The sequence below is a fragment of the Cherax quadricarinatus genome, chromosome 64 (assembly GCF_038502225.1).
Source record: "Cherax quadricarinatus isolate ZL_2023a chromosome 64, ASM3850222v1, whole genome shotgun sequence".
Lineage (NCBI taxonomy): Eukaryota > Metazoa > Arthropoda > Malacostraca > Decapoda > Parastacidae > Cherax > Cherax quadricarinatus.
Genome location: NC_091355.1, coordinates 20,291,317 through 20,317,298, shown reverse-complemented (window position 1 = coordinate 20,317,298; position 25,982 = coordinate 20,291,317). Strand labels below are relative to the sequence as shown.

The window sequence follows — 25,982 nt, the reverse complement described above, 5'->3', positions numbered from 1 at the left end:
AATTTATATTATAATTTTCTTACATGTAATTGCTGAGCTCAAGTAGCTGGGATTTATTCAAAGGTAGGTTGTGTCAGTGTTGCGAGTTGTAGTCAGTGTTATTGATTGGGTTGAATTTAATACATTGCATCATGGCTGAAAATGAGGAAATTAATATAGAAGACAAACATATGGAATATAGAGCAAAGAAAGCATCACTACAGGCTAGAAAATATCATGTAACCAAGGCATATAATAAGTGCTTGGAATTAATGAATCAAGAAACTGTGAATACTGATGATTTAAAATTGTATTTAGATGCTTTGGGGAATAGATATGATTCATACAAATTATATTACAACAAATATGAAGGAGATTTATTAGTAAACTGTGTAGATGAGACTGAAGTAGATCTTATGATTAATCAGTATTATGAATTAGAGGAAGATTCTTTCTTGTAAAAGTCAGGCTTTGAATAATGTAAAAGTCAGGCTTTGAATAAATTAAAATGTGTAAACCAGGGAGTTAATCAGTCTGCTCCAACAAATAAGATGTCTTTGCCAAAACTCCCAGAATTATGTTTACCTGTATTTAATCCTGGAGAAAACTGGGAGGAATTTTGGTCAATTTTTAAAGCAGCTGTGCATGACAGGAGTGACCTAGCCTATGTAACTAAATTATTTTACCTCAAAGGACAGGTAAGAGGAGATGCTCACATACTCATACAAGCCTTTCCCAATGTAGATGACTCTTACAAGGAAGCAGTTGACTTGTTGAAGGTCACTTATGGTAATATAGAACAAAGGTTGGATCTAGTGAATATCATTGTTAATTTAAAATCTCCAGATCACACTTACAAAGGTTTACAGCAGTTTAGAGTTAAACTGGAGAGCACTCTCAAAACTTTAAGTAATAAATATCTGAAAGAATCAGTCTGGTTATTGAGTGACATGGTACAGAATAAATTAAGCTCTAAAACACTTGAATGAATCTCGAACAAATATCACAAAGGTTATTTTGGTCTGGAGGAAATAAGACTAGGTCTAAAAGAATTAATTGTACAGTTGCAGACCAGCCAACTAACTCATTTTAAAGATGCAACACATAATAACTCTGAGGTATCTGTCAAGTGTCACAAAGGGAAAAATTATCCCAATGGTAATAATCAAATTTCATTTCCTAAAAAGAGTTGCATAGGTACATATCAAGTAGCAGGAATCAGAAATAATGATTTTCCACAAGGTAAGAAGAATAAGTACCCTTCTAAGAGTAGCCCAGTTAATAAGAAACCAGTCAAAGAAAAGAGAGATTGTCTCTTATGCAAGGGTACTCATTTTTCTAAGAATTGCAGTGCATACAATTCATGGAATGATAAAGTTGAAAGATTGGAGGAACTTGACAGATGTATCAGGTGTTAAGGTAATCACAATGTAAAGGATTGTCATGCCAAATTAAACAACTGTTATCAATGTCACAAAGGAAGACACCATATAGTCATGTGTAAGGGTCTATATGATAATGTTGACAATCCTGACACAACAGTAGCTAATGTAAAAATTGCTGGTAATGTTAATAATGATGGTTTTGCTGAAGTAGCCTTACCTATGTTACAGGTAAAAATTGATGATAAAAGGCATAAATAAAAAAATGTAACTGCATTATTGGACCAGGGATCCCTGCGTACTTTCATAAAACGTAAATGTCTTGATGGTATGAAAGTACAGATGGGAGATCCCACAACTTTAAAATTATCTGGTTTTCTCTCGGATAAAAGGGCTCAATTGTATGACACTGTTTATGTAACTGTCGGTTGGGCAATGAGAAAAAACGTGTTAATGCAGTAATTGTAAATAGACTTCTAGAGAAAATATCTACAGTAGGGCTTAGTAAAGCTTCAGAAAGACTTTCACATAATGTAAATTTATCACCTTCTGGGGTAAGTGATGATTCTGTAGGCCCAATAAATATTTTGATAAGTAGTGACTATTATGCCTCCTTTGTAAAGAGTATGGTAAAGAAATGTGGTGTCACCCTTTTCAAGACTGCAGGAGGCCATGTAATGTATGGTAGGATTCCTCGTAATAATAATTCATGACTAGAGGAAACTACAAATACCATAACTGTGTGTCTTACTCATGAAGTCGTGCCCCAGTATAATTCTTCCATAGAGGATGGTGTGGAGCCAGTGCATAAATTGTGGGAATTAGACAGCATTGGAATAAATGTAAATAAATTAAGTCCAGACGATTCTTTTACTCAGGAGCAATACCTGAGAGATGTAAAATTTGAATCTGGCCAATACTGGGTACGACTTCCGTGGAGACTGAACCATCCAGAATTGCCCACTAATTACAGAATGGCATATGGACAGTTAAAGGCTCAGCTCCGCAAACTGAGTAAGACACCAGAATTGTTAACTGCCTATAATGATGTAATTGCTGAACAATTAATTAATAAATTTATAGAAGAGGTACCTCCTGAGCAAGCCAAAATTTATGGTCACTATTTGCCACATCATAGAGTGAAGAAAGATTCTAAGACCACTCCTTTGAGGATTGTGTTTAATTGTAGTGCCAGGAGTAACAAAAATGTACCTAGTTTAAATGACTGTTTGATGATAGGTCCGTCGTTGACGGAAAAATTAGGAGATACAGTGGACCCCCGCTTAACGATCACCTCCCAATGCGACCAATTATGTAAGTGTATTTATGTAAGTGCGTTTGTACATGTATGTTTGGGGGTCTGAAATGGACTAATCTACTTCACAATATTCCTTATGGGAACAGATTCGGTCAGTACTGGCACCTGAACATACTTCTGGAATGAAAAAATATCGTTAACCGGGGGTCCACTGTATCTTATTAAATTTCAGGATGAAGAATTATGCCTTTACGGCTGACATAAGTAAAGCTTTCCTAAGAGCGAGTTTACAAGAGGCTGACCGGGATTGTACCCACTTCTTTTGACCTGAGAATCCTAGTGACCCACTTAGCCCTCTGAAAACCTTTCGCTTTAGGAGCGTATTATTTGGTGCTACATCCATTCCGTTCCTACTTCAAGCGACGATAAATGCGCACCTTAAACGTATGGAAAGTCCATTGAGTAAAGTAATGAGCAAACAATTTTATGTGGACAATTTCCTGGGTGTGACGTCAACTGAAGAGGAACTGTTAATGACTTATGGAGAGGCTAATGAAATAATGCAAAGTGCAAATATGCCTCTGAGGGAATGGAATAGTAATTTGTCCAAATTAAAGAACAAAATAAGTAAAGATTACCCTGGAGATGAAGTGCCAAAATGTAGTAATGTATTGGGATTAACTTGGGATACAGAGAGATTTGTTAATGTTAAAACCTAATAATTAGTGTATGCCCAATAAATTAACTAAGAGAGTCTTGCTTGCTGAAGTTTCCAAATGTTTTGATCCACTAGGTTTAGTGTCACCCCTTACTTAAAGAGGGAAATTATTAATACAGGAAGCATGGAAACTTAAATGTGCTTGGGATGAAATTCTACCTGAGGAATTCATTAACAGGTGGGATGAATTAATTGGTGATTATGAGAAAATTCCAATGTTGGAGTTCCCACGCCAGGTTTCCAATCCAAATGGGAAAAATGTACTCAACATTTTTTTGTGATGCTTCAAAATTGGCATATGGAGCAGTTGCTTACCTTCAGTGTAATAGTGTTATTTCTCTTGTTATGTCTAAGGCTAAAGTGTCTCCAATTAAATCATGTACCTTGCCTCAGTTGGAATTAACAGCCATTTATGTAGGTGTCAAATTAGCTAATTATATAAGAAATAAGTTGCAGGAGATAAATATTAGCGACACTGTAATTTGGTCTGATAATGAGGTATCCTTACAATGGATTCGTAATGGAAACAGTAAAATTCTGTACGTACAAAACAGAGTTGCTGAAATTAATCAGATGCAAGAGAAGTACGTATAATAGTTTGGGTCAGCATATGTTAACGTTTAATCATATACCTGGTGAGGAGAATCCAGCTGATTTCTTGTCTCAAGGTTTACCTTATGCTAAATTTGTAAATGCTGTATCATGGTTTAACCCTTTGACTGTCGCGGCCGTATATATACGTTTTACGAGGTGCCGTGTTTGACGTATATATACTCATAAATTCTAGCGGCTTCAAATCAAGCATGAGAAAGCTGGTAGGCCCACATGTGAGAGAATGGGTCTGTGTGGTCAGTGTGCACCATATAAAAAAAATCCTGGAGCACGCAGTGCATAATGAGAAAAAAAAACTCCGACCGTTTTTTTTAATTAAAATGCCGACTTTGTGGTCTATTTTCGTATAGTATTTATGGTTGTATTCTCGTTTTCTTGGTCTCATTTGATAGAATGGAAAACATATTACAGAAATAGAGGTGATTTTGATTGATTTTACTATAAAAAGAACCTAGAAATGGAGCTCAAAGTAGGGGAAATGTTTGATTTTTGCCAATGTTCAAAAGTAAACAAATGATGCCATTGTCCAATAAATGTCCAACTAGCCATTCTAATATGCAGTCATGAATGAGTTGATGTTATTTATACAGTTATTACAGCATTGCAGTAGTCTGCATAATAGTAAGTAATATTTTTTGTTTGAATAAAAATTCAAAATAGAAAGCAAGAGTAATATCAGAAGGGCCTGGAGACGTGACTGATGAACAAAGAAAACGTTATTTTAGAGCCAGGAATGTCTGCATTGTTCATTCTGGACCTTATTTTGAAATTGTCATATTTTTTAGTTTTCGTGAAATTGGCCAAATTGCAAATTTCTGACCACATTATTAGGTAGTTGAAATCAGTAAATGGGCAGTTTCTTGTATTCAATCGATAGAAAAAATGAAGTTCTAAAGAAATAGCTATGAGTTTGGGCGACTGGAACAATGGAATTAGCCGAAAATAGGGCTCAAAGTGGGCGAAATCGCCGATTTGTAAACAGCGCCGAGGTCGCTAACTTCGCGAGAGCATAATTCTGTCAGTTTTCCATCAAATTTCGTTTTTTTGGTGTCATTACAATCGGGAAAAGATTCTCTATCATTTCATAAGAAAAAATATTTTTTTTTTTTTTAAATTTTGCGACACCAGGAGACACCTCAGGATTGGGGGTTGCGACAGTCAAAGGGTTAAAGGACCGAGCTGGTTGGTAAATAAAGCTAATTGGCCTGTACAAAAGGCGTATATTGCTCCTATTGAAATTACTGTGACCAGCGCTCCAATAGTTTGTCCTTCATTAGCCATTGATATAAATAGGTATTCCTCTTTACCCAAACTAATCAATGTAACTAAGTTGGTGTTTAAATTTCTAAACAATATGAATATCTCATATAAATTTTCACATCCTCTTGAATACTGGATAAAGAGGGTACAAGAAGAAATCTATGGAAATGAGATTAAATTGATGATGGAAAGAAAAATTGTGAAAGGTTCCATAATAGAGAAATTGGGGCTGTATTTAGAGAACAATGTAATTAGGCGCAGAGGTAGGTTACAAAATGCTGAATTGGGTGATTATGCTAAACACCCTATCTTACTGCCCAAAACTCATCATCTAACAAATTTAATTGTTCTAAATGCCCATAAAAATGTAATGCATGGTGGGGTACAAGATACCTTAAATTGTATTAGGGAAACTTTCTGGATTCCACAAGGATGGCAATGTGTAAAAAGGGTGATTAAATCTTGAGTAATATGTCGCCGTGTGGATGCCAGATCCTATATGTACCCAGGTCCTCCACCATTGCCAAATGAGCAATTTGAGTCGTTTAGCAACGAACTCTGCCTGGCCGCAGTGTGGAAAATACTCTATATATTTTCCAGATTTTTTTTTTTTTTTTTTTCAACAAGTCGGCCGTCTCCCACCGAAGCAGGGTGACCCAAAAAAGAAAGAAAATCCCCAAAAAGAAAATGCTTTCATCATCATTCAACACTTTCACCACACTCACACATAATCACTGTTTTTGCAGAGGTGCTCAGAATACAACAGTTTAGAAGCATATACGTATAAAGATACACAACATATCCCTCCAAACTGCCAATATCCCAAACCCCTCCTTTAAAGTGCAGGCATTGTACTTCCCATTTCCAGGACTCAAGTCCGACTATATGAAAATAACCGGTTTCCCTGAATCCCTTCACTAAATATTACCCTACTCACACTCCAACAGATCGTCAGGTCCCAAGTACCATTCGTCTCCATTCACTGCTATCTAACACGCTCACGCACGCTTGCTGGAAGTCCAAGCCCCTTGCCCACAAAACCTCCTTTACCCCCTCTCTCCAACCCTTTCGAGGACGACCCCTACCTCGCCTTCCTTCCCCTATAGATTTATATGCTTTCCATGTCATTCTACTTTGATCCATTCTCTCTAAATGACCAAACCACCTCAACAACCCCTCTTCTGCCCTCTGACTAATACTTTTATTAACTCCACACCTTTTCCTAATTTCCACACTCCGAATTTTCTGCATAATATTTACACCACACATTGCCCTTAGACAGGACATCTCCACTGCCTCCAACCGTCTCCTCGCTGCTGCATTTACCACCCAAGCTTCACACCCATATAAGAGTGTTGGTACTACTATACTTTCATACATTCCCTTCTTTGCCTCCATAGATAACGTTTTTTGACTCCACATATACCTCAATGCACCACTCACCTTTTTTCCCTCATCAATTCTATGATTAACCTCATCCTTCATAAATCCATCCGCCGACACGTCAACTCCCAAGTATCTGAAAACATTCACTTCTTCCATACTCCTCCTCCCCAATTTGATATCCAATTTTTCTTTATCTAAATCATTTGATACCCTCATCACCTTACTCTTTTCTATGTTCACTTTCAACTTTCTACCTTTACACACATTCCCAAACTCATCCACTAACCTTTGCAATTTTTCTTTAGAATCTCCCATAAGCACAGTATCATCAGCAAAAAGTAACTGTGTTAATTCCCATTTTGAATTTGATTCCCCATAATTTAATCCCACCCCTCTCCCGAACTCCCTAGCATTTACTTCTTTTACAACCCCATCTGTAAATATATTAAACAACCATGGTGACATTACACATCCCTGTCTAAGACCTACTTTTACTGGGAAGTAATCTCCCTCTCTTCTACACACCCTAACCTGAGCCTCACTATCCTCATAAAAACTCTTTACAACATTTAGTAACTTATCACCTATTCCATATACTTGCAACATCTGCCACATTGCTCCCCTATCCACTCTATCATATGCCTTTTCTAAATCCATAAATGCAATAAAAACTTCCCTACCTTTATCTAAATACTGTTCACATATATGCTTCAATGTAAACACTTGATCTACACATCCCCTATCCACTCTGAAACCTCCTTGCTTATCCGCAATCCTACATTCTGTCTTACCTCTAATTCTTTCAATTATAACCCTACCGTACACTTTTCCTGGTATACTCAATAAACTTATTCCTCTATAATTTTTACAATCTCTTTTATCCCCTTTCCCTTTATATAAAGGGACTATACATGCTCTCCGCCAATCCCTAGGTACCTTCCCCTCTTTCATACATTTATTAAACAAAAGTACCAACCACTCCAACACTATATCCCCCCCTGCTTTTAACATTTCTGTCATGATCCCATCAGTTCCAGCTGCTTTACCCCCTTTCATTCTACGTAATGCCTCGCGTACCACCCCCACACTTACATTCTGCTCTTCTTCACTCCTAAAAGATGGTATACCTCCCTGACCAGTGCATGAAATTACCGCCTCCCTTTCTTCCTCAACATTTAAAAGTTCTTCAAAATATTCTCGCCATCTACCTAATACCTCCCTCTCCCCATCTACTAACTCCCCTACTCTGTTTTTAACTGACAAATCCATACTTTCCCTAGGCTTTCTTAACTTGTTTAACTCACTCCAAAATTTTTTCTTATTTTCATTAAAATTTCTTGACAGTGCCTCTCCCACTCTATCATCTGCTCTCCTTTTGCACTCTCTCACCACTCCCTTCACCTTTCTTTTTCTCTCCATATACTCTGCTTTTCTTATAACACTTCTGCTTTGTAAAAACCTCTCATAAGCTAACTTTTTCTCTTTTATCACACCCTTTGCTTCATCATTCCACCAATCACTCCTCTTTCCACCTGCCCCCACCCTCCTATAACCACAAACTTCTGCCCCACATTCTAATACTGCATTTTTAAAACTATTCCAACCCTCTTCAACCCCCCCACTACTCATCTTTGCACTAGCCCACCTTTCTGCCAACAGTCGCTTATATCTCCCCCGAACATCCAGAAATACAGTAATTGTATGTAAATAGATGGCCATACTGTATTTAATAAAAATTATGATATAAAAAATGGGAAGCTGTGCCTGCGCAGAGAATGCTCGCCATGCTTGAACTGGACACTAACGTTAGTGAATAATGGGAAGAATTTTTCGTGCTCTAGAGGTAAAATTGGGCTGACACCTCTCAAATAGGAGGCGAAATTGTTGGATGTGCATTCGTGCATAACTTGAGATATCAGGCGACTGGACAAGACAACTCCAGGAACCTCAGATAAGTCTGTTTATGTTTAACTCTGGCCAGTGTTATTTTCATGGATAGACAGTGAGGTTTTCTGAGTATGATACACATAAATCTCCAGTCAAATTGGTCAGTGATATTAAGATATTCTCCTTCTGTTATGTATATGTGTATATATATAATCCTTTATTAATTTAATATACAGTCCACCAATTTTTATTTACCAGAAATCCTGGTGATGCATCTTTCATTTGTAATTAATAGGTCTAGAGCAACTTGTGGATAAGACAGTTATAGGTATCGAAGGGGGACATTTTTGCGACCTAGGTGTCCCAAATTCCTATAGTACATGCACAATATATATTGTGCATGTACTACTCTACTAAATGAAGAATAAATGACACTTACCTTTATTGAAGATGCAGCAATGACTGATGAGACACTGTGTCCTGGGAGTGCCTTTTCCTCCTGAGTACTGTAGGTCCTGTTTGGCATTTTCTTCCAGAACAGGCCTTATCACACTGTGTATGCCACTACGATTCTTAAATTTCTCAAACCAACCTTTGCTGGCTTTAAATTCACCAATATGAGCACTAGTTCCAGGCGTTTTTCCCTGTTCACCTGGGTGTTAGTCGACTGGTGTGGGTTGCATCCTGGGAGACAAGATTAAGGACCCCAATGGAAATAAGTTAGACAGTCTTCGATGACACTGACTTTTTTGGGTTATCCTGGGTGGCTAACCCTCTGGGGTTAATTGTTTCTTGGTATTCTCAATAAGCCACACCAACAACGGTGCTACAGCAACAGCAGCAGCAGCTGACAGTGCTACAGCAGCAGCAGACGGTACTACAGCAGCAGCAGCAGCAGCAGCAGCAGCAGCAGCAGCAGCAGACGGTACTACAGCAGCAGCAGCAGCTGACGGTGGTACAGCAGCAGCAGCTGACGGTGCTACAGCAGCATCAGCAGTTGACCATGGTACCACAGTATTTCGATAATATTTCTCACCCTTTTTACCACAGGGTTGGCACTAGAAGCTTTCTTGGGGCCCATGGTCACTTATTTTGCAGATAAAATCACCAAAAACGCTGTAATAATACGAAATGTTACAATTGTATGCTTGGATGTTACCGCGGAGGCTGGCTTGTAAACAATGCCACCGGCAGAACATGTGAGGCTGGCTCAGGCCGCACATTAGACGCGTCTCGGACGAATAGTGTTGAGTGGGTTTTTTAGCGGTATGCGAGGCAAAATCTTAGCGATAAAATGTATCGGTATGCAGATTTAACGTTATGTGATGCCAACGGTATGCGGGGGTCCACTGTACTTACCTTAAAATATTTTCATCCTTAGCTTATGGTGAATGGTGAATATATTTTTTGTAGGAAATCTGAATAAATGAAAAATGGGTATAACTGAAGTCCGCTGCATTATCAAAATGCTGTAAAGTGTGGCCTGCCTGTATCTGTTTGTAGATACAGGAGCAGAATTAAACTGAAGGTTTCCTATCTGGTATTTATCATGCAAATGCTTAAAATTTCCAGTGGACATAGTATTTAGTACCTCACCTCTGTGAATCACTTCACTCTGTGAAGAACTTCATAACACTTCAGACATGAATGGATTCATAATCATAATCATATTCATAATTTTTTTTTTAGATTTTGTGTGTGATGGTGATTCTGAGGCCTTCAGTGTTATTTTTATATTTGCAGCAAGGTGAAGGAGCCCCAACTGTGCGCAAGGGTACATGTGCTCGACATCTTCACGACATACATAAGCTACTCCGAGGTGTACATGTTACTGTTAATGCTCGAACGGAGGAGGAGGTGGAGCCTGATGTTATTATGGCTGCGGTTCTCAAGGCGTCGGCTACAACTTACAACTTCAATGAAAGATCTGAAATGAGTGATAAAACTACTCCTGTAGTATGTCTAAATATAATCACTGTTGCTTTTAGTGTAAACTGAATGAACTTTATTTACTTTCAGGTGTCATGAGAAATTCATTCTTGTTGTTATTCAGTAGCTTATCAATAAATTTTGTATTTTTTAATCATATACAGTACTGCATTTTATTATTATTGCTAAAATGTATATGAATATACAGTACATATATTAAAGATTTTTATTAAAAATTAGTAAGATGGCAAGTATTTTAGTTCATTAATATTCACTACTGAATATAGGGTGTGAATGGCAGATTATTCTATCCTTTGTGGTATAGTTATTGCAGGATCAGGAGGATTTTGGTGTATCTCTTCTGTGTTTTGCATAAATATAAATTCCATTTATATGTTGATATAGGTGGGTAAGATTTGGGACCAGATGCCCCATAGAGCCGCCACTTGACGTTTGAAGGGAATGCCTTATTTGCATTCATGTGTGCTTACATGTAGACATGTTTGTGTGTGCATGCATGCACACACGTGCTTGGAGCTATTTCTGTAGGCATTAGTGAATGGAATTGGAGCACAGTATAATCTTTCTGTGAAGATAGTTTTCCATGCATAAATTTAGGTGACATTCACTGTATCTTAGATATAGCTACAGTATCCACACTACAGCAGATTCATTCATAATTTATTTTACTTTCTGTTAGTGAATGTTACTGAATGTGTTCTATAAAAGAGAAATTAGTGATGACCACACTTAGAAGTGAACCTCTGGAATGACAAACACCCAATATTCAGACTTGGAGATGGCAGTTTTAACATACTTGTGATATTTATTTGTTTTGGTGTGTGCTTCTTGGCTTGATTGATTGGGTTTTATATTTTTGTAATATTGTTTTAGCTTTCCAGTGTTGGTGTATGAATATATTTAAGTTTTTTATTATGAAAAGTGCTGAAGGATGTTATAGGTCAGTGCACTTTGTAAAGTTGATGATATTCCTTCCTGCAAACATAGTGATGTATAGATAAGTACATGACTGGATGGATAAAACACTATAGATGAATTTAAATGGAATTCTCCAAATAAAAAAGTATCAATCATACATTTAAAAGCAGATTATTAAAAGTGCTTATTTAGTAAAAAATTTGATCACATTACTTTTATTTCTAGGTAAATATAGGTGAAAATATTTTGTTTCAGAAAGGCTTAGTAAACACTTTCAAGAAGGGTGAAGCCACTGGGGCTGTGGTAAACAGCATGTGATACTTTCAAGTAGTTAGTACTGCTGTCTGCAACAACTTTATTTTATTGTACTGATCAAGATTAACTATTATAATTTCATTATGTGGGGCACTAGTCATGTTTTTTGTGTTACACAACCCTTGTAGTGACATTTTAGTTATATTACAGAAATTCTAGAACATTGCTTAAAACAATATGCTGTCATCATTTCTTAAATGTGTTTCTGTGTTTAATGTAAAGTTGTTTCAGGTATGCAGCTGATTTTTTTATGGTTTTGTGCAATTTTTATCTATAATTCATAATCCTCTAATCCAACTTTTTACTGTGTTGTAACTCCTTGATTAACATAACCCTGAGTGCAAATTCCGCATCTCTGACTGAACAACAGGAACCATAATTTAATTTGCATTGAAAATATTTCTGACATACACTCTGTAATTTGTAAAGTGCTTGAGAGTGATACAAAACCCTGGGTGGCCAGATGGCGGTGGTGAGTGAGATCATTGTATTTCATTGGAGGCCCAGCTACACACCTTGTTGTCACCACACCCATGCTGTCTACAGCAGCTGTCTAGAACACGAGAGAAATAGATTACTAGTGATGCTGGAGGTGCCAAGAACATTATATGTGAAACTCTGACACTTTACAAGAAAATTTGGGTATTAAATATGCTTTAAGGTACAGTGGTACCTCGAGTTATGAACTTAATTTATTCCAGAAAGCTGTTCAAGTGCCGATACTAAACGAATTTGTTCTCATAAGGAATAATGTAAATTAGATTAGTCCGTTTCAGAACCCCAAAAATACACTTACAAAAGCACACTTACATAATTGTTGGAGTTGGGAGCTGTTCGAAACTTGAGGTACTACTGTATTTAGTAAGGTGGGAAGATTAGTAGCTCATAATTGTACAATACTTACACAATACTGTGCCTGTAATAGTCATTTATGTAGCTACCTTAGGTGTACAGTAAAGCTTCTGTTGAACAGGCCTTGTTTTAATGGATTTTGTATTTAGTGGACAAGATCTGGGGCTGAACAACATTGAGAAACAATGAAGTTTGCAAAATGCAGAATTATCTATTATTATACTGATCATAGAAAAACAAATCATTTAAATTTAAGCCAGTCTGCATTAATAGACACTTCCACCTATTAGTCTGTTATGTTGAGATTTCATTGTTGATTTTGTTGGTGACTGATAAATATGAAAAAGTTGTATGAAATATTTGTGCACTAAAGTCATGATTTTTACCATGGCATAGCTGCTGCTGTTATTGTTGAGTGTTTTGACAGCCTCCATAGCAGTGTAGTGTTGAGCCTTGAGTAAGTAACTGGCTTCCCTGGGCCTTTAAAATGGTGTGGTGGTCAGGGCTGGATTAAGGCATGGGCTTTAGGGGCTGCAGCAGCTCAGGGGCCTCTGCTGGCTGGAGGTCCTCAAGAGTAATATTAAGTGGAAAGTGTTCATAGTTTCTTCCCAGATGTTGAAATAGAACTTCAGATTTACTTGTGTTTAATGATAGCTAATGCGACTGGAGAGAGGAGTTTCTCCAAGAAGAAACCTCTAAAGAATGTACACAGATCAACAGTGGCACAAGAACAACTAAACAGACTACCTCTCATGACAGTTGAAAACTGTTCTCAACAACTTACAATTTACTGTACTGATATTTTGGAGGAATTGGTTTCCAAGAAATTACACCAAGCAAATGTTTGAATTTTAATTGTGGTTAGCTTTGTAAATATAAATTTAACCCTTTCAGGGTTTCTGACGTACTAGTACAGCTTACGTACCAGGGTTATTGACGTACTAGTATGCCTAAATTCTAGCACCTTCAAATCTAGCAAGAGAAAGCTGGTAGGCCTACATATGAAAGAATGGGTCTATGTGGTCAGGTCAGTGTGCACAGTATAAAAAAAAATCCTGCAGCACACAGTCTGTAATGAGAAAAAAAAAACTGACTGTGTTTTTGGTTCAAACAGCTACTTTGCACTGTATTTTTGTATGGTATTTATGGCTGTATTCTAGTTTTCCTGGTCTCATTTTATAGAATTGAAGGCATATTACAGAAATTGAGATGATTTTGATTGGTTTCGCAATGAAAAGTACCTTGAAATTGAGCTCAAAGTAGCAGAAATGTTCGATTTTTGCCAAAGTTCAAAAGTATACAAATCATGCCACACGTCCAATACACGTCAACTGGTGAGTCTAATATTCTTTCACAATTTTTTTATATTATTTTTATTAACACACTGGCAGATTCCCACCAAGGCATGGTGGCCCGAAAAAGAAAAACTTTCACCATCATTCACTCTATCACTGTCTTGTCAGAAGGGTGCTTTACACTACAGTTTTTAAACTGCAACATTAACACCCCTCCTTCAGAGTGCAGGCACTGTACTTCCCATCTCCAGGACTCAAGTCCGGCCTGCCGGTTTCCCTGAATCCTTTCATAAATGTTACTTTGCTCACACTCCAACAGCACGTCGAGTATTAAAAACCATTTGTCGCCATTCACTCCTATCAAACACGCTCACGCATGCCTGCTGAAGGTCCAAGCCCCTCGCACACAAAACCTCCTTTACCCCCTCCCTCCAACCTTTCCTAGGCCGACCCCTACCCCGCCTTCCTTCCACTACAGACTGATACACTCTTGAAGTCATTCTGTTTCGCTCCATTCTCTCTACATGTCCGAACCACCTCAACAACCCTTCCTCAGCCCTGTGGACAACAGTTTTGGTAATCCCGCACCTCCTCCTAACTTCCAAACTACGAATTCTCTGCATTATATTCACACCGCACATTGCCCTCAGACATGACATCTATACTGCCTCCAGCCTTCTCCTCGCTGCAACATTCATCGCCCATACTTCACACCCATATAAGAGTGTTGGTAAAACTATACTCTCATACATTCCCCTCTTTGCCTCCAAGGACAAAGTTCTTTGTCTCCACAGACTCCTAAGTGCACCGCTCACCCCTTTACCCCTCATCAATTCCATGATTCACCTCATCTTTCATAGACCCATCCGCTGACATGTCCACTCCCAAATATCTGAATACATTCACCTCCTCCATACTCTCTCCCTCCAATCTGATATCCAATCTTTCATCACCTAATCTTTTTATCCTCATAACCTTACTCTTTCCTGTATTCACTTTTAATTTTCTTCTTTTGCATACCCTACCAAATTCATCCACCAACCTCTGCAACTTCTCTTCAGAATCTCCCAAAAGCACAGTGTCATCAGCAAAGAGCAACTGTGACAACTCCCACTTTATGTGTGATTCTTTATCTTTTAACTCCATGCCTCTAGCCAAGACCCTCGCATTTTACAACCCCAACCCCATCTATAAATGTATTAAACAACCACGGTGACATCACACATCCTTGTCTAAGACCTACTTTTACTGGGAAATAATCTCCCTCTTTCCTACATACTCTAACTTGAGCCTCACTATCCTCGTAAAAATTCTTCACTGCTTTTAGTAACCTACCTCCTACACCATACACCTGCAACATCTGCCACATTGCCTCCCTATCCACCCTGTCATACGCCTTTTCCAAATCCATAAATGCCACAAGAACCTCTTTAGCCTTATCTAAATACTGTTCACTTATATGTTTCACTGTAAACACCTGGTCCACACACCCTCTACCTTTCCTAAAGCCTCCTTGTTCATCTGCTATCCTATTCTCCGTCTTACTCTTAATTCTTTCAATAATAACTCTACCATACACTTTACCAGGTATACTCAACAGACTTATCCCCCTATAATTTTTGCACTCTCTTTTGTCCCCTTTGCCTTTATACAAAGGAACTATGCATGCTCTCTGCCAATCCCTAGGTACCTTACCCTCTTTCATACATTTATTAAATAATTGCACCAACGACTCCAAAACTATATCCCCCACCTGCTTTTAACATTTCTATCTTTATCCCATCAATCCCGGCTGCCTTACCCCCTTTCATTTTACCTACTGCCTCACGAACTTTCCCCACACTCACAACTGGCTCTTCCTCACTCCTACAAGATGTTATTCCTCCTTGCCCTATACACGAAATCACAGCTTCCCTATCTTCATCAACATTTAACAATTCCTCAAAATATTCCCTCCATCTTACCAATACCTCTAACTCTCCATTTAATAAGTCTCCTCTCCTATTTTTAACTGACAAATCCATTTGTTTTCTTGGCTTCCTTAACTTGTTAATCTCATTCTTAAACTTTTTCTTATTTTCAACAAAATTTGTTGATAACATCTCACCAACTCTCTCACTTTCACAAGTGCCCTGATATTATTTATACCATTTCTACACTAAAGCAGTAGTCTGCATAACAGTAAATCTTCAGTTTTTTGTGAGAATAAAAATTCAAAGTGGAAAACAAAAGATATGTAAGAGGGCCCTGGGGACATGACTAATGAACAAAGGAAATGTTATTTTAGTGCCAGGAATGTCTGTCTTGTATATTCTGGACCATATTTGTAAATGCTGCAGCAAGGAGGCAGTTGGAGGCAGTGGAGATGTCCTGTCTAAGAGCAATGTGTGGTGTAAATATTATGCAGAAAACTTGGAGTGTGGAAATTAGGAGAAGGTGTGGAGTTAATAAAAGTATTAGCCAGAGGGCTGAAGAGGGGTTATTGAGGTGGTTTGGTCATTTAGAGAGAATGGATCAAAGTAGAATGACATTGAGAGCGTTTAAATCTGTAGGGAAAGGAAGGCGGGGTAGGGGTCGTCCTCAAAAAGGTTGGAGGGAGGGGGTAAAGGTGGTGTTGTGAGCGAGGTTTTTGGACTTCCAGCAAGCGTGCGTGAGCGTGTTAGATAGGAGTGAATGGAGACAAATGGTATTTGGGACCTGACGATCTGTTGGAGTGTGAGCAGGGTAATATTTAGTGAAGGGATTCAGGGAAACCTATTATTTTATATAACCGGACTTGAGTCCTGGAAATAGGAAGTACAATGCCTGCACTCTAAAGGAGGGGTTTGGGATATTGGCAGTTTGGAGAGATATGTGTATTTTTATATGTATATACTTCTAAACTGTTGTATTCTGGGCACCTCTGCAAAAACAGTGATTATGTGTGAGTGAAGTGAAAGTGTTGAATGATGATGAAAGTATTTTCTTTTTGGGGATTTTCTTTCTCTTTGGGTCACCCTGCCTCTGTGGGAGATGGCTGACTTGTTGGAAAAAAAAAAAAAATTGGAAATTGGCATCTTTTGAAATTTGTGTGAAATTGGCAAAATTGCTAATTTCTGACCACTTTATTGGATAGTTGAAATCGGTAAATGGGTGGTTTCTTGTACTCATTCGATAGAAAAAATGGAGTTCTAGCGAAATAGTTATGATTTTTATCGACTAGTGCACTGGAATTGGTCGAAAATATGGCTCAAAGTGGGCGAGAGTGCCAATGCGTAAACATCGTCAAGACCGCTAACTTTGCAAGAGCATAATTCCATAAGTTTTTCATTAAATTTCATACTTTTGGTGTCATTATGATTGGGAAAAGATTATCTTTCATTAAGAAAATTTTTTTTTTCGAAAAATTTTCAACCCTGAGAACAAGTTTAGGAGTGGGCCTCTCAACCCTGAAAGGGTTAGTATTTTTTTTTTAACTTTTTTTCATTTTGAAAATGTCATGGTAGCCTCAGTACCTATAGCCCAGGGGCCTACAAAATCTTATATCCGGCTCTGGTGGTGGTGGCGGTGGCAAGTGATGATGTTAGTTGATACTACCTGCTACTGGTGTTGTGCAGGACCACATTAACCCTCTCAATTCTCTTGCATATAAACAAGCAACAGCATCCAGAATTTGTTAGATAAATTGTTTTTTTTTAATTTTTCGTAGCCTTTTTTACAAAAAAAAAAAAGTTTGTTTTGAATAGTTCTAATTTGATAAGAGAATAAGGAATGTAACTCTTGTGAGAATCTACTGTCAGTAAGTACACTTGATACTTCTTTCATGTTGAAGTGAACCTCAGACTAGACAAGGGAAACAAGGTGGGTAGTGTGTTGAGGCATCTGTGGAGATGAAGTAATTATCCTTGAAGTCAAACAGGAAAATAGACTAGAATATAGTGGTACCAACACTGTTGTATAGGTGTAAAGCATGGGTTTTAAACATTGCCACATGGAGAACCCTGGAAGCAGTGGAGATTTGTATCTGAGGGGAAAGTGTGGTGTATTATGCAGAGAATTTAGTGTGAAGAGCATTTAAATCTGTAGGAGAAGGAAGGCAGGGTAGGGGTTGTCCTGGAAAGGTTGGAAGGAAGGGGTAAGGGAGGTTTTGTGGGCAAGGGGCTTGGACTTCCAGCAGGTGTGCCTGAGCATGTTCGATAGGAGTGAATGGAGATGAATGGTATTTGGGACCTGACGATCTGTTGGAGTGTGAGCAGGGTAATATTTAGTAAAGGGACTTGAGTCCTGGAAATGGGAAGTACAATGCCTGCACTCTAAAGGAGGGGTTTGGGATATTAGCAGTTTGGAGGGATATGTTGTGTATCTTTATACGTATATGCTTCTAAACTGTTGTGTTCTGAGCACCTCTGCAAAAACAGTGATTATGTGTGAGTGAGGTGAAAGTGTTGAATGATGATGAAAGTATTTTCTTTTTGGGGATTTTCTTTCTTTTTGGGTCACCCTGCCTTGGTGGGAGACGGCCGACTTGTTGAAAAAAAAAAAAATTATAAGATTGTGTGGGATTACCAAAAGTGCAGTTAAGAGGGCTGAGGAAGGGTTAAGGTAATGTGGGCATTTGGGAAGGATGGAACAAAATATAATAAGTAGTAGGGTAGAGTGGACATTAATAATTTACATGGGTTATGTTCTTAAAAACTGTACTGCCAGTGATTTTCTCAGCTAATGAAAGTGAAAAACTTAAGGGGAAAAATTGGTATGTGTTCTTCAAATCTGCAAAATGCCCGAACAATTTTTTTACCAAAAAATTCCTCGAAAAATAATACTATTTGGACATCCAAATAATAAGCAATGTGCTTTTGTCGTTACCTTCAAAAGCACGTGGATTCTTGGAGCAGCAAACAAGTATGAGCTTACTCACAAGTCTCCTGATGCATTACTTCAAAGCATCAAGTTAAATTTTTATAGTCTTTTGCACCAGGAGCACTTTTCTCTTGTTTGTTGATATACGTTTTATATGGCATCTTCCAGAACAAACTTGTCTCATCAGGTAGAATTGCTGGCTACACCTCATGGATACAGCGAGGCAGGCAGGGTCAAGGGGGAGGCGCTGCCATATGCTTTTCTAAAAGTGTAAATGCCCAGCTCATTGATGTTGCCATTCATAATCACCTGGAAATAATGTTCTTCAAGCTATGCATAAACACTAAGCACTAGTACCTCTGTACTAGCATGTGCAATGTATAGACCTCGGTGGCAACATGTAGACCCCATCAACTTTCTGATGAAAAATGTGGATTCACTTTTGCTGCAACACAAATATCATATAATTGTTGGTGACATCAACCAACATGTATTGTTTGAATGAAAAACTTTGAACTTCTCTGCTCTCATCTCTGGCTCCTCTCTCGACCCAGTAATGAGTGATCTGTCTGGCTATGTTGAATCATCTGACCACAAGGCTTTCTTTACAACACTGAGGACTCCAACAGAAGAAGGTGAAGAATCAACATGCATAACCTACCCGTGGGAGAGAGGAAACTGTCCGGCCCTTTACTCTGAGCTTGTTACCTCTGATTGGAATGCTCTTCTCCGAGGCAGTTTTGATAACCGAGTGAATGCATTCACTAAAATTATCCTTAATTTCCAACACAGATAGCAGTATGTGATGAATCCTTTAGATCAGCCTTGGCTAGGTTGTCATTGTCAAGAGGCTGCTACTTTTAAGCACAGGAGGGCCCTGTTTTTTCGACTGTTAGGTTCCCGACTTTCACCAATAAGCGAATATCACCGGTGAGTGGAAAAGTCTTTTTTCATATCGAATGTGTCTAAAACACCTGATAACATGTTTACACTATCATATATTAAGTTCTCAGTACAGCTAGGTCTGAAGAAAGAATATGAAAATAAAGTAAATATTTAGTACATACAATATTATCTTAAAATATGGTTCTAGATGCCCTTCTCTTAGGCAACTGTTTTGCAAAAATGGCAGAAAAACTGAAAAAAGCACAAACAAAATGAACAGTGGCTTAATTAAAAACAGCTGAAATAATGGTGCACTGAGAAAAGGGATCCAAAAATGTGGGGCTGTTCTGTACAAGACTTGGTGAAGATATAAGAGGCATCTCACTTTCTATAATAGGAACCTACACAGGCATCCTGTTGGCAAATGGAAGCAGTCCAAAGCTGGGCCATCTCTAGATGGGAGGCTGATACACAAAGAAAGCAATTAGAGCGGACTCCAAAACCAGGTGGTCCTTGGTCGAAGACTGACAGGGTTCTTCACCTGATGAAATTATTCCACCTCTAAATCAGCAGGATGGGACCGGCTCTACTAGCAGTCAGGAGAAAGCTGACCTCTTTGCCGAACACTTTAAGCCAAGATTCAAGTTCCTAAACCAGCAAGGGAACCTCTTTTACTAGCTTCAAGAACTATGCCAGAGTTGTCAGAGGTGACAAGATGACAGGATAAAGTACATCTCCTTAACCCTTCCACTGTCTAAAGCCCCAAAATGAATATTTTGCCTCTGCTTTTAAAAAAAATCTGAAATGATAGAGAATTTTTTTCTGAAGGTAATGACACCAAAAGTATGAAATTTGATAGAAAAACTTACTGAATTACACTGGCGCAATATACACATTGAGGATTTCGCCCACTTTTAGTCCTATTTTAAGTCAGTTCTATTGCTTCAGTTGGCCAGAGTCTTAACTATTTCAGTATGCCTTCCGTTCTATCAGTTAAGCACTAGAAACCAGCCATTCAACTATTGGAACTACCCTATAAAGTGCACAGAAGTCAGTAATTTGGCCAATTTTACAAAAAATTAAAAAATGCCAATTTAAAAATAGTCCAAAAATAAATAATGTACTCATTTATTTATTTATTTATTTGAACATGATACAGTGAAGTACAAAGTTATTGCAGTGCAACATGCAAAAAGCCCCTTGTATGCAGAGCATTATGGGCAGGCTTAAAATTAACTTAAGATTAACTAAGCAATGATATATTCAGTGATAAAAACATTATTGTAAACAGATAACAATTTAGCACAAATGAGTATTACAAAGACAGGTCATAGCACTAAAATAACACTAAAATAACATTTCCTCTGTTAATCAGTCATGTCCTCAGGCCTCACGTATATTACACCTGCCTTCCTTTTTTAATTCTTAATCACAAAAAAATAGAAGATTGTTTTCTCTCTCAGATAATAAAATATAATGAGGAATGATTGGTCATGGTTTATGGTGTCCCAGTAATTGAATCACACTTATTAAAAGTCCCTAAAGCAAACTGGGGGCATTTATACTTCCTCAGGAATATTAGAAAATATCAAACAATTTTGCTACTTTGAGCTCAATTTCGAGCAACTTTAGTTTCTGAAACCAACCAAAATTATCTGTATTTCAGTAATATGTCTTCCATTTTTATCAAATGATACCAAGAAAGCCAGTAAAATCATAAAAAAGCATCTGAGAGAATACCTCACATTAGCTATTTTAAACCATAAATATGGTCAAAGTTTTGCTTTTCCCATCATGCACTGCATGGGGCAGGATATATCTTTACACTGTACACGCTCAATGCAGAAACCCAATTGCTTATATCTAGGCCAGAATTTACTGTTCCCAGCTTATCTGAGTGAGCTGAGCTCAATGTGGAGCTGTATGAGAGGCCCTGGAGTCAGAGACATAGTTCTACGTGATGGTCACTGAAAGGATTAACCCTTTCAGGATCGGCAAGCCCTCTCCTAAACTTGTTCTCAGGGTCGGAAATTTTTTGAAAAAAATAAAAAAAAAAAAAAAAAAAAAAAAAAATTATATGAAATGATAAAATCTTTTCTCCATCATAATGACACCAAAAGTATGAAATTTGATGGAAAACTTATGGAATTATGCTCTTGCCAAGTTAGCTATCTCGACAATGTTTATGCATCGGCGATTTTGCCCAATTTGAGCCCTATTTTCGGCCAATTCCTATGTACCAGTCGACAAAAATCATGCCTATTTCGCTAGAACTCCATTTTTTTATCGAATGAGTACAAGAAACCACCCATTTACCGATTTCAACTATCCAATAACGTGGTCAGAAATTGGCAATTTTGTCAATTTCACACAAATTTCAAAAGATGCCAATTTCCAAATAGGGTCCAGAATAAACAAGACAGACATTTCTGGCACTAAAATAACATTTCCTATGTTCATTAGTCACATCCCGAGGCCTCTGTTACATTTCTTTTGCTTTCCAATTTGAATTTTTATTCTCACAAAAAATAGAAAGTTTATGTTATGCAGACTACCGCATTCATGTAGAAATGGTATAAATAATATCAGGGCACTTGTGAAAGGATATTACACTCACCAGTTGACATGTATTCGACGCATGGCATGATTAGTTTACCTTTGAACTTTGGCAAAAATCGAACATTTCTGCTACTTTGAGCTCAATTTCAAGGTACTTTTCATTACGAAACCAATGAAAATAATCTCAATTTCCATAATATGTTTCCCATTCTATAAATTGAGACCAAGAAAACTAGAATACAATCATAGATAGCATGTGAAAATACACTGCAAAGTTGCTGTTTTAAACCAAAAACACGGTCGGAGTTTTTTTTTCTAGTTATGCACTGTGTACTGCAGAATTTTTTTTATACCGTGCACACTAACCAAAGACCCATTCTTTCATATGTAGGCCTACCAGCTTTCTCTCGCTAGATTTGAAGGTGCTAGAATTTATGCGTATTAGTACGGCACCAACCCTGGTGTGCAAGCCATACTAGTACGGCACCAACCCTGAAAGGGTTAATTAGGATTATACTTTATAATTGCTTGGGCAAATCCATTGTTCATGTTTAATGTAAAAAGTTGGATTCTTGCTGTTTTGTAGATGTTGAGTAATGTTGATTAATATAGCAGATAGCCTTAAGACCACCTCCCAGTGTTTGCTGTTGGTTTGTTATGTAAGATCTGCTTCTTTTTTTTTTTTTTTTTTTTTTTGCTTCTTATCCAAAGTAGAGGAACAGGAGAGAAGCAAAAAAACAAAAGGAAAGTGAGAGGGAGAAGTGTGAGGAATAGGATGATGATGATCCTCTGGGATGATCCTTTCTCTTGCTTGGCAGCTGTCCTGACACCAGTAGTTTTGTGTAATGAGTTTAGTTTAATATGTTTATTATGCACCCCATACCCATCCTGTGGGCGGTAGTCAAAAGATTACAGAGGTACATAATTGGTCCAGGGACTGGACTCCAAAGTTTTGATAGCTGAGCAAGTTACAAAGTGTGTAATGAAAAGTTTTGAAACTTGCTATGACTGAACCACAAATTTCACAGAAGCTAGTCTGCCAGAGTTCCCTCCAGATTGAGACTCCCTGCATTATATCATCCATTATTCAACTTCCTTGAGGGAGATGGTGCACCAGATTGTTAACAATACAGGGTGACTACATTTTTTTATCGTGTGTTTTGCACATAATTTTTTGTATGTGTTTGTCCAAGATGGAACAAGATCGCTGAATAATGCTGGAAGTGGAATAATTGATCACCTGATAATCGATGATCTACTTTTTCTCTATACAGTGGAACCCCGAGTTTCGGCCGTAATCTGTTCCAGGAGCTAGGCCTAAACTCGAAACGGCTGAAAGGCAAAGCAATATTTCCCTTAAGAAATAATATAAATACAATTCATCCATTCCAGACCCACAAAAATATTCACAGAAAATGCATTTTTTAAAGAATAACTACAGTTTTACATACACACAATACAGATAAATACATATACTGTAGTGTACAATAGATAAATTAAAATTTAAATAAACATTTAAAATAACATTTACTTACCTTTATTGAAGAGACTTGCTGGCATCTTGAAGATAGGGAGGAGGAGAGAGGGAGGAATTATTGTTTGGAAGGGGAATCCCCTTCCATAAAGACGAGTCCTTTTCTGGAGTTACTTCCATTCTTTGTCTTTTAATGCCACTAGGACCAGCTTGAGTCACTGGACCCCTGTTGCACAAAATAACTGTCAAGAGTGCTCTGTTTCTAGTGTCTCTAAGATTTCCCTAAAATGGGACATTGCTATGGTGTTCCTCACTTTCTTTACCACAGGGCCCATGGTGGCTTATTTCACAGTCACAGTTAATGAAGGAGCACTGGCTGGCTGGCTAAAAGGCTGGCTGGCTGTATGGTTGCCTGGCTGCCTGGCTGGATGGTTGGATGGCTGCCTCGCTGGCTGGCTGCCTGGCTGCATGGCTGCATGGCTGCCTGGCTGGCTGGCTGAGTGCGCAGGGTAATGTTCACTCGAGGATAAACAACGTTAGACTGGCTCACGACGCCTGCATTAGGAGGCACGCAAGTGTGGGCAGGCAGACAGGTCTGGTACGCCAGCTGAAACTCGGGGCAAAATTTGGCCAAAAAAGCGGTCGAAACTCGAAGCGGCCGATACTCAGAGCAGCCAAAACTCGGGGTTCCACTATATTTTGTCTGATAAGTTTTACTTGAAATTTGAACTCAATTTATGTTTCAGAGGCCATTTCTCTTGGCATATTTCTTAAAATCCATAAATATCGGGACTTATTATATTGAAAGTCCCTAAAGGAGAGATTTGGGTGTAAGGAAATCCAACGAGTTAATTTTGAATGAGGTCCTATATTGGTCTTCAGTTTAGAGGTTGTGAACTAAGCCAAGCAAGATAAGGATTGCACAGATAAAAGTGAAAAATTGTAGGTACAGTATTTGTAAGAATCCTTTCAGTATAAATGCTGGATAATCAAAGTAGTGTACACAAATTTGTAAAGTTGCTAATGTAATGGTTCTTCTATTTTTTTGTTATTTAACAAATGTTTTGATTACTGGTGTATGTTTTGTGCATGTGTTGTGCCTTCTTAATTTGGTAGAAATTTTTCAAGAAATGTGGAGTGTATTTAAATTTTATTGAAAATGGTAGCAAGTATTTATTCTTTATTTTTGTTTTAAATGAAACATTGTGATATTTAGTGTAAAAAACATTCGCAGTAGAGTATTCTATTGAAGTTGGTACAAAGAATTAACTCAGTGATAAGCTATGCTTAACAAGAAACTTAATTTTCCTGAAAATTCTGCCCCAGTCTTCAATTGGGTAGTGTATTCACTGTACTGAACCTGGTTCTTTTATGCTAGCACCACTCATTTAGTTCAATATGTTACTTCTTTTGTATAGAGAAAAATTTATGTGATGGTAGTTATTGTTTGACATTTTTAATTTTTAGGACAATATAAATAATTCCTCCAAGACAGTTGTATATGGAGTTGAGGCATGTGCTGATTGCTATTACTTATGCACCTCACATTTAAGACATGTAGTGCTAATTTCCCTATGTTCCATTACTTGCATTAGTGTTTCACCAGAATGTTGGACTCGTGCAAGGTTGCATGTTCATCTTATACACACTTGCAGTAACTAGAACTAACACAGTGTCTTCATATTTCACTGGGATGTTGAACACTGGTAGGGTCGCATGTTAATATTACACATACATGCAGTGACTAATACTAACATACTGTCTTGGTTATTAACTGTGCAGACATCTTCAGTATTTTTCTTTATTATGTATTGGTCTTAAAGTATTTGGATGTTTGATGCTTGAAGTTGTATGTACAGTATAAAGAGAACCTTTGAGTGGTTATTTCTCTTGTTTGATAATATTGTTTCTGTGTGAGGGCTCAGGTGACCCACTGTAAACAGTCACCACACACACTATACTTCTAAACCACCCCAGTTGGACTGTCTCACTTCTTCAGTACACCTACCAAAGTTATTTCATAATTCTCACTTTCTATGAAGCAGGACATACTGGAACAAGCCAGCTATTGGGGGTGAACTTCTTTAACTAGCTATAATAATCTATTTGTTATTAATTGCCTAGATGTAGCCAAGCATGATTGCATTTATGAAGGGGTTCAAAGAAACTGGTTAGCCAAATCTGAGTCCTGGAAGTGGAGAGGGCGGTGCCTGCACCCTGAAGGAGGAGTGAGGATGTTGCAGTTAAAGCATACTATGAAATGTGATGTCAGCACACTGTTAATAAGGCAGTGTTTGAATGAATGATAGCAAATGTGTTTCCTTCTTTGATTCACCCCTGCCTTGGCAGAAGATGGCTCTCGAGGTAACAAAAATTAAAAAAAGTAGCTACAAGAGTAGAGTTAAGCTCGTAG

At 37.9% G+C, this 25,982-nt stretch overlaps 1 protein-coding gene across 11 annotated transcripts in view; it reads left to right on the top strand.

The window, feature by feature from the left end:
* The window catches only part of Abp1 (Actin binding protein 1), a 216,009-nt gene that overhangs the window by 72,298 nt on the left and 117,729 nt on the right, over positions 1-25,982 (top strand). For 10 of the 11 annotated variants that reach the window (XM_070098808.1, XM_053793014.2, XM_070098813.1 and 7 more), the window contains one exon: positions 10,226-10,438. In XM_070098808.1, the coding sequence (XP_069954909.1) occupies positions 10,226-10,438 (213 nt within the window). Of the gene's footprint in view, positions 1-10,225; positions 10,439-11,605; positions 11,654-25,982 lie in introns of all 11 variants that reach the window. The other variant, XM_070098807.1, reaches the window with a different exon arrangement.